A 10,582-nucleotide genomic window follows, 5' to 3' on the forward strand; every position below is an offset into this window, starting at 1 on the left:
ATTGAATACACATATATGATTTTGTGTTCCATGTCTCTTACCGAGCTTTCTGTATTCTGCCAACAGGAGTGGACTCGCCAACACCATCCCGCTCACAGAAGAAGACTAGATGAGAAAACAGATCAGCTCGAGACAATTGCCGTGCCTCCAGCATCAGAACCCGCGACTACTGCCGAATCCCTATCTGAGCCCCCCGATATGCAGTTAGGGATGGATGCTAGACCACCAGCACCCTCAGTGGCATCTCTTGTAGACTGGCATGACGAGCCAGCGGATGAGGAATTAGAGAGTTATGCTGAGCCACCACCAGACTCAGTGGAAAGTACTGCACAATGGCCTGATGAGCCCTATAACGAGAAGTTGGAAAGAGAATCTGAGCCGCCACCAGACTCAGTAGAAAGTACTGCACAATGGCCTGATGAGCCCTATAACGAAAAGTTGGAAAGAGATTCTGAGCCGCCACCAGACTCAGTAGAAAGTACTGCACAATGGCCTGATGAGCCCTATAACGAGAAGTTGGAAAGAGATTCTGAGCCGCCACCAGATTCAGTAGAAAGTACTGCACAATGGCCTGATGAGCCCTATAACGAAAAGTTGGAAAGAGATTCTGAGCAGCCACCAGATTCAGTAGAAAGTACTGCACAATGGCCTGATGAGCCCTATAACGAAAAGTTAGAAAGAGATTCTGAGCCGCCACCAGATTCAGTAGAAAGTACTGCACAATGGCCTGATGAGCCCTATAACGAAAAGTTGGAAAGAGATTCTGAGCAGCCACCAGACTCAGTAGAAAGTACTGCACAATGGCCTGATGAGCCCTATAACGAAAAGTTGGAAAGAGATTCTGAGCAGCCACCAGACTCAGTAGAAAGTACTGCACAATGGCCTGATGAGCCCTATAACGAAAAGTTGGAAAGAGATTCTGAGCCGCCACCGGACTCAGTAGAAAGTACTGCACAATGGCCTGATGAGCCCTATAACGAAAAGTTGGAAAGAGATTCTGAGCCACCACCAGACTCAGTAGAAAGTACTGCACAATGGCCTGATGAGCCCTATAACGAGAAGTTGGAAAGAGATTCTGAGCAGCCACCAGACTCAGTAGAAAGTACTGCACAATGGCCTGATGAGCCCTGTAACGAGAAGATGGAAAGAGATTCTGAGCCGCCACCAGACTCAGTAGAAAGTACTGCACAATGGCCTGATGAGCCCTATAACGAGAAGTTGGAAAGAAATTCTGAGCCGCCACCAGACTCAGTGGAAAGTACTGCACAATGGACTGATGAGCCCTATAACGAGAAGTTGGAAAGAGAATCTGAGCCGCCACCAGACTCAGTAGAAATTACTGCACAATGGCCTGATGAGCCCTATAACGAGAAGTTGGAAAGAGATTTTGAGCCGCCACCAGACTCAGTAGAAAGTACTGCACAATGGCCTGATGAGCCCTGTAACAAAAAGTTGGAAAGAGATTCTGAGCAGCCACCAGACTCAGTAGAAAGTACTGCACAATGGCCTGATGAGGCCTATAACGAAAAGTTGGAAAGAGATTCTGAGCAGCCACCAGACTCAGAAGAAAGTACTGCACAATGGCCTGATGAGCCCTATAACGAAAAGTTGGAAAGAGATTCTGAGCCGCCACCAGACTCAGTAGAAAGTACTGCACAATGGACTGATGAGCCCTATAATGAGAAGTTGGAAAGAGATTCTGAGCCGCCACCAGTCTCAGTAGAAAGTACTGCACAATGGCCTGATGAGCCCTATAACGAGAAGTTGGAAAGAGAATCTGAGCCGCCACCAGACTCAGTAGAAAGTACTGCACAATGGCCTGATGAGCCCTATAACGAGAAGTTGGAAAGAGATTTTGAGCCGCCACCAGACTCAGTAGAAAGTACTGCACAATGGCCTGATGAGCCCTATAACGAGAAGTTAGAAAGAGATTCTGAGCCGCCACCAGTCTCAGTAGAAAGTACTGCACAATGGCCTGATGAGCCCTATAACGAGAAGTTGGAAAGAGATTCTGAGCAGCCACCAGACTCAGTAGAAAGTACTGCACAATGGCCTGATGAGCCCTATAACGAGAAGTTAGAAAGAGATTCTGAGCCGCCACCAGTCTCAGTAGAAAGTACTGCACAATGGCCTGATGAGCCCTATAACGAGAAGTTGGAAAGAGAATCTGAGCCACTACCAGACTCAGTAGAAAGTACTGCACAATGGCCTGATGAGCCCTCTAATGAGAAGTTGGATATACATGATGAGCCCCCCAATAAGGAATGTTTGGCAACCACCTCTATGTTTGCAGAATATTGTCGTTTGAGAGCATCTCTTAGTGTTGGCCTTATGAAACCTACGCCCTTAAAAACAGGACCATTTCCGATCAAAACAGCCTTTATTGTTACAGGCCCACCGAAGAAGAGGGCCTTTACTGAACGGAAGGTGTGTCCTATTAAGGCAGCCTTCATAGTCACAGGCCCTCCTAAGATAAGAGCATTTACTCCAAAGTAGGTCTGTCCCATTAAAACCACCTTTTGTGTTACTGAACCACCGAAGAAGAAGGCATTCGCTTGTAAATTTCTTGTACCCAGTAAAACTCAAGTCTCTGGTTTTGATGTGACTAACAATGTGAAGTGCCCTTAAAAATTGGGTCAGTCTTGTTTGTAGCCTTGTCATGAAGAAAATTCTAATGTACGCTTTTTAGAAATTGTTTGAAATGAATTTGCAAATGTTTCGAATAAATCAAAATTTAAAGTGAACATTCGTTTGCTTTATTTACTCAGTTGTTTCTTTGAATGACTGTTTTTGTGATGGTACTGGCTTGTATATTGCGCTAAACTGCTATTTCGTCAGCACCCACACTTAACAAATAGAACACAACAGTGGTTATTAATTGCTAGCAGCAACCAACAAAACGTAAATTAAAAAATTGGAATCTACAACCATCTTGGGGTTGTCTTCCTCACATTTGTTCACAAACAACAAAACAGGGACAAGTCAGGGCAGTGTGTGAGTAAAATACATTGACTGTAAAGACACAACCTCAAAATAGTGCAACATGAAAGTGTGTCCTCAGGGTCAACAGGAAATGAAACGACGTAGCAACCATCTTACAAACAAAGTAAATTTTTCTACCTAAGCCACTATCGACGAGATCAGTCATAAAATAGAATCTTAACACAAGAAACACATTCAGTTCATCATCTAAAACAGGGGTCAACTGGTCAGTGGGTTGCGGCCCTAATTGCTTGGTATAAAGCGCATTTAGTTTTGGCGTAGGAAAAGGTTTGCACTACAAGAACTGTACACAAGTTTGTCGTCCTGCCGAAGGAGGGACCCATGCGTCAAAGGACAGTTTCCTATCCGGAGGTGCGTTAAAAGTACTCGCTGCCGTCGCTGTCGCCGTAAGGAGATGCGCCGCGGTCGTGTCGTCGGTTTCGCCGGCCTCAGCTTTTTCTCCAACGCTAACCACTCCTCCCACAGACCCACGAAGTTGTCTCTCAATGGCGAGGGAGCTGCATGGGCAGTGAGAGGACATTCAGAAATTGTAATCTCCAGACAGGCATCATTAGCCGCTGCATATGTTGCGTTTGCCTAACTGAAAAGTAATTGTTTTTTTCTGTTTTTGAAGTACTGAATTTATCGAGGATTTCAAAGAGTATCTCTGGAAGTTTTGAAGGTTGCTGCCCCGGACGGACATACAATAAAAATTAAAGTATATTTAAGGTGAGAGCTAATCACTACGAGGTTTGCTGCTGAATCTACGTCAGCGTGGAATACGTAAACGACTGCAGCTACTTGCTGAAGCCTAAACGTCAAATTGGAGTTCACTGCTGCAGACGAATGCTTATAAAGCTCGTTAGGTTATTTACTTCATTTCGTATCCTTTCACATAGTGTTCATATTCTCGCGTCTCACTGCTAACAGATGCAATGAACTACTTTCCACGATTTCCTCCATACCACTAAGCAATCGTCAGCACTTCGGAAAGCGATCGCTGAGGAGGAACAATTTGTTTTGACTGTCAGAGAAAGCAAATAACGGTATTAAGAGCCTTTATACAATGATCAGCCAGAACATTATGTCCACCAACCAACTGTCGACATAAGCCCGTCCAGGCGATGGCAGCGTCATCTAGCGAGGAATGATTGCCAGTCAGACACAAACATGGTGCATGTATCACATGTACATGTATGCTGTCTGTGTGTAGAATGGGGAAGGCGGGCAATCTACCTAAGTCTGACCGAGGGCACATTTTTAAAACCTCTGAGGCTCGGTTCAAATGGTTCAAATGACTCTGAGGTCATCAGTCCCCTAGAACTTAAAACTACGTAAACCTAACTAACCTAAGGACATGACATACATCCATGCCCGAGGCAGGATTCGAACCTGCGATCGTAGCGGTCGTGCGGTTCCAGACTGTAGCGCCTAGAACCGCCCCGCCATTGGGGCCGGCTCTGAGGCTCGGTAAGAGCATTTTGGAAAGTGGACAACTTGTTGGGTGTTAGAGGGTTGCTTTGTTGAATGTCTTCAACACGTGGCGAAACCAATATTAAACCACGTCCGGACGTCGTCGGGTTGAGCGTCCACCCCTAATTGCAGTTGTCGGACGTGGCAGGCTGGGCAGACGAATAAAACAGAACAGGTGGCGGAACTGACATTGGACTTCAATGCTAGGCAGAGTACAAGTATGTCTGAACACAGAGGACACCGAATATTCCTAACGATGGGGCCTCCTCAGCCGACGCCCCATGCATGTCTCAGTGTTAACACCGTGACATCGACAGTTACAACTGTAATGGACACCTGTCCATCGATACTTGACGTTACCGCAGTGGCAGAACTTTTCACGGTCTGATAAATCCCGAAACAGCTTATCCAGACACTCTGGGATGATGATGGCATTGAAACAGAGGATGACACACACTGAAATACTAACCAACTTTTTCCAAAGCTGTTTCACACAGGAAGATCGCACTGCAGTTCTTTCTCTAAATCCTCGCACCAACTAAAAAATGGCTGACACAGGAATAAGTGCCCAAGGAATATAAAAGCAACTGAAATCACTCAACAGAGGAAAGTCCACTGGACCTGACGGGATACCAATACGATTCTACACAGAGTACGCGAAAGAACTTGTCTCCCTTCTAACAGCCGTGTACCGCAAGTCTCTACAGGAACGGAAGGTTCCAAATAACTGGAAAAGAGCACAGGTAGTTCCAGTTTTCAAGAAGGGTCGTCGAGCAGATGCGCAAAACTATAGGCCTATGACATCGATCTGTTGTAGAATTTTAGAACATGCTCTTTGCTCGCGTATCACGTCATTTCTGGAAGCGCAGAATCTACACTGTAGGAATCAACATGGATTCCGGAAAAAGCGATCGTTTGAGACCCAACTCGCTGTATTTGTTCATGAGACCCAGAAAATATTAGATACTTTCTCCAAGGTAGATGCCATTTTCCTTGACTTCCGGAAGGCGTTCGATACAGTTCCGCACTGTTGCCTGATAAACAAAGTAAGAGCCTACGGAATATCAGACCAGCTGTGTGGCTGGAATGAAGAGTTTTTAGCAAACAGAACACAGCATGTTGTTCTCAATGGAGAGATATCCACATACGTTAAAGTAACCTCTGGCGTGCCACAGGCGAGTGTTAAGGAACCATTGTTTTGCACAATATATATAAATGACCTAGTAGATACTGTCGGAAGTTCCATGCGGCTTTCCGCGGATGATGCTGTAGTATACAGAGGAGTGGCAGCACTAGAAAATTGCAGCGAAATGCAGGAAGATCTGCAGCGGATAGGCACTTGGTGCAGGGAGTGGCAACTGACCCTTAACATAGACAAATGTAATATATTGCGAATACATAAAAAGAAGGATTCTTTATTGTATGATTATATGATAGCGGAACAAATACCGGTAGCAGTTACTTCTGTAAACTATCTGGGATTATGAGTACGTAACGATTTGTAGTGGATTGATCATATAAAATTAATTGTTGGTAAAGCGGGTGAAAGTCTGAGATTCATTGGAAGAGTCTTTAGAAAATGTAGTCCATCAACAAAGGAGGTGGCCTACAAACACCCGTTCGGCCTATAATTGAGTATTGCTCATCAGTGTCGGATTCGTACCAGGGCTGGTTGACAGAGGAGATAGAGAAGATCCAAAGAAGAGCGGCGCGTTTCTTCACAGGGTTATTTGGTAAGCGTGATAGCGTTACAGAGATGTTTAGCAAACTCAAGTGGCAGACTCTTCAAGAGAGCCGGTCTGCATCGCGGTGTAGCTTGCTGTCCAGGTTTCGAGAGGGCGCGTTTCTGGATGAGGTATCGAATATATTGCTTCCCCCTACTTATACCTCCCGAGGAGATCACGAATGTAAAATTAGAGAGATTCGAGCGCGCACGGAGGGTTTCCTGCAGTCGTTCTTCCCGCGAATCATACACGAGTGGAACAGGAATGGGAGGTAACGACAATGGCACGTAAAGTACCCTCCGCCACACACCGCTGGGGGCCTTGCGGGGTATTAATGTAGATGTAGCTTCTTCATGATTCCGGTGGGAGGGCTCGAATCCGTCGTCTCCCAGGGGAAGAGCACCTGGGCACCTGAACTGCGTGACGGAGACAAGCTAGCGGCGGCTCCTTTGTGCCCTGGAGAACATTCAAGTGGGCATTCATGAGTCCAGTGGCGCTCGTGCAATGCACCATAACGGCCAAGGAGTATCGAACACTGGTTGCACACCACGCGCTCCCTTTCACGACGATAATGTTTCCCGATGGCAGTGGCATTTTTCAGTAAGATAATGCGCCGTGTCAGAAGGCCATGAGTGTGATGGATTGGTCCGAGAAAGACAGTTGCGAGTTCCACAATTGATTTAGCGGCCCCCAACTCGCCAGATCTGAAACCAATCCAATACATCTGGGATGTGACAGAACGCGGCGTCAGAGTTCATCGCCCTCTCCCCGGAATTTAAGAGGAGTAAGTGATTTGTGTGCAGATGTGATGCCAACTCCTTGCAGCGACCTACCAAGGCCTAATCGCTTCCGTGCCACGAAGCGTCGCCGCTGTTATCCGTGCCAAAACTGGAAATACCGGCTATTACAAAAGTGGTCTCAATTATCTGGGCAATCAGTGTAAAACAGTCAGTTGTTCTTCTAGCGGCCAGCTGGTGCGTGATGGTCTCTGGTTCCAGCGCTCTGCCGTTTTCTCTGGGCTGATGGATGATCTCTGCCGCCATCTCCCCAACAAAGCTGTACAAGGTATTCTACTACTCCACAAATGCGCAACATACATTACACATAAAAAGTTGCAAAATTTTACATGTCCCATTTTACATGACCCAGCACAAATTATGCAAATGAATTCAATCGCTGTTGACAAGCCCTCATAGAACTCTGAAATTTAGGAAGTGCTGACTGCATGTCCATTATAATTATCCGGGCTGTTATGCCGTGGTCGGTTGATGAATTCTGTGTCAATTGCCAACGTTTCGTCTCCGACTGTGGGAGACATCTTCAATGGGGTCCGTAGCTCCATGGAAGGTCCAACACACCCACTGGCTCGCCACGGACTGCCGCTAAATTCCGTGACCGCGCGCTCCCGCGCCGCGGTGTGACGTCACGTGTTTTGAAAACGTCAGTGCAATTGGCCGCTGTCCGTCGCCGTCGATCGCCGTTGCCATCACCCAGTAGTGGACGGGTGGTACACATCTTCTTTAACACCGGCATCCATATACCGCTTAATTTCACGCCCTCCTCCTTTCGATTGAAATTATGAGGGTGTTTAGCGATTTCGATTACCTCCCTGTAGAGCCTTTCGTAATATCAGCTTGTGGCCTCTAGTACCTGCGTCTCCTCGAAACGAATGTTGTGGTTCCCTGGCTGGAAAGCATGCTCCGCAACAGCTGATCGTTCCGTTTCCCCTCTTCTTATGATGGACGTGATATTTCCGGCCGTGAAAGTCTACATTTTAGTATGTTCCCACAATGTTTGTATGAGATAAAGTTTGTGCGATTGAAATGCGCTGTCGAGGTGTGGTATAGCACTTAAGCTTCTCGCCCCACCCCTCCTCCCCAGATACTGAAGTTAAAATTAATATGACTGAATAATGTCTAGTTATTTGAATGGAAACTTATGGGCGAGAGAAGTAGCTTCCCAACTAATTTTAAACGATCCCACACAGGAAGAAATTTGGTTACTGCTTTGAATTCCGAAGTCTGTAAAACAAAATGATTACAAGTTACAGCTCATAATCATACTTTGACTCTCGTTGTCCAAGTTACCACCTGGAATAAAATCTCTGTGGTTCTACGGAATTGCGGCGTTCTTAAAATAATCAGACGCACAATCGTACGCCGTGGGGAAATACGTATTGCGTGCTATGACGTTCTCACTGTCCAGCTTGCGATTCACTGTCCAAGTCGTGAGTCAATTTTGATAAAGTGCAGAATTTAACCTCTTAAAATAGAACATAAACGACCGTAGTGCAGGCTCCACTGATTTCCCAGGATTCAAATTTCCCTACGAGTTACGATACAGCAAATATTGTTCCGACCCACAGACAAGGGAGAAGTTAAAATAACCAAAGAACTGAAAATACTTCTTCCATTTACGAAATTATATTTTTCCGTAAGTGATCGTCCTAGCTACATTTCAGTATACATCATCCTCTTGTATGAGATGAAATGTTGTCATAATTCATAAAAAACTACATTCGATATTCAAAAAGGCAGTTTTCGACAATGCCGCTAATCACAATATCGGTGAGATCCAACTCTCCGCAATTCTACACCAGAAGTAATCAGTCCGTTGTGCATGTAATGTTCCACATTATATAAACTGAGTCATTGTATCACGAGTCACAGATAATCCGTCTCTCGCAGTCACAATCAGTTTGCGAGCAGTATAAATTACTTGTGACTTTGTTACCAATATTTACTCCAATATATGTAACTACAATGCCATATTTCTACAGCAACTAATTTTGGTTTAAAACAGGACGTGTCGTGTCGCAGTAGAGTGGCTCATGACTTGATGATATACAGGTAGGCCACAAACGGATACCGGTAATGGAGGAATAATCGTCCTGTAATTAAATCACGGTGACATAAACTGGTGATTCTACGAAAAACATAATGGCTCTCTCTATGGTCCGAATTACATCGGCCACACATTGCGGGTGGAAAGCCATTGCTGGCCGCCGAAGTCCACGGCGCCAGGCATCATAGGATCACAATACATCCCTCCAAATATTGCGTCTTGTTCAGATTGGTGAAGACGTTCATACACTCCTGGAAATGGAAAAAAGAACACATTGACACCGGTGTGTCAGACCCACCATACTTGCTCCGGATACTGCGAGAGGGCTGTACAAGCAATGATCACACGCACGGCACAGCGGACACACCAGGAAGCGCGGTGTTGGCCGTCAAATGGCGCTAGCTGCGCAGCATTTGTGCACCGCCGCCGTCAGTGACAGCCAGTTTGCCGTGGCATACGGAGCTCCATCGCAGTCTTTAACACTGGTAGCATGCCGCGACAGCGTGGACGTGAACCGTATGTGCAGTTGACGGACTTTGAGCGAGGGCGTATAGTGGGCATGCGGGAGGCCGGGTGGACGTACCGCCGAATTGATCAACACGTGGGGCGTGAGGTCTCCACACTACATCGATGTTGTCGCCAGTGGTCGGCGGAAGGTGCACGTGCCCGTCGACCTGGGACCGGACCGCAGCGACGCACGGACGCACGCCAAGACCGTAGGATCCTACGCAGTGCCGTAGGGGACCGCACCGCCACTTCCCAGCAAATTAGGGACACTGTTGCTCCTGGGGTATCGGCGAGGACCATTCGCAACCGTCTCCATGAAGCTGGGCTACGGTCCCGCACACCGTTAGGCCGTCTTCCGCTCACCCCCCAACATCGTGCAGCCCGCCTCCAGAGGTGTCGCGACAGGCGTGAATGGAGGGACGAATGGAGATGTGTCGTCTTCAGCGATGAGAGTCGCTTCTGCCTTGGTGCCAATGATGGTGGTATTCGTGTTTGGCGCCGTGCAGGTGAGCGCCACAATCAGGACTGCATACGACCGAGGCACACAGGGCCAACACCCGGCATCATGGTGTGGGGAGCGATCTCCTACACTGGCCGTACACCTCTGGTGATCGTCGAGGGGACACTGAATAGTGCACGGTACATCCAAACCGTCATCGAACCCATCGTTCTACCATTCCTAGACCGGCAAGGGAACTTGCTGTTCCAACAGGACAATGCACGTCCGCATGTATCCCGTGCCACCCAACGTGCTCTAGAAGGTGTAAGTCAACTACTCTGGCCAGCAAGATCTCCGGATCTGTCCCCCATTGAGCATGTTTGGGACTGGATGAAGCGTCGTCTCACGCGGTCTGCACGTCCAGCACGAACGCTGGTCCAACTGAGGCGCCAGGTGGAAATGGCATGGCAAGCCGTACCACAGGACTACATCCAGCATCTCTACGATCGTCTCCATGGGAGAATAGCAGCCTGCATTGCTGCGAAAGGTGGATATGCACTGCACTAGTGCCGACATTGTGCATGCTCTGTTGCCTGTGTCTATGTGCCTGTGG

At 47.2% G+C, this 10,582-nt stretch overlaps 1 protein-coding gene across 1 annotated transcript; it reads left to right on the top strand.

Annotated features, from left to right (window-relative positions):
• The first annotated feature begins 210 nt into the window (after positions 1-210).
• Positions 211-2,496, top strand: LOC126296448 (uncharacterized). Its single transcript, XM_049988094.1, has one exon. It carries the CDS (start codon positions 211-213, stop codon positions 2,494-2,496), a length of 2,286 nt encoding a protein of 761 aa, XP_049844051.1.
• The last annotated feature ends 8,086 nt before the right edge of the window (positions 2,497-10,582 follow it).

The sequence above is a fragment of the Schistocerca gregaria genome, chromosome 1 (genome assembly GCF_023897955.1).
Source record: "Schistocerca gregaria isolate iqSchGreg1 chromosome 1, iqSchGreg1.2, whole genome shotgun sequence".
NCBI lineage: Eukaryota > Metazoa > Arthropoda > Insecta > Orthoptera > Acrididae > Schistocerca > Schistocerca gregaria.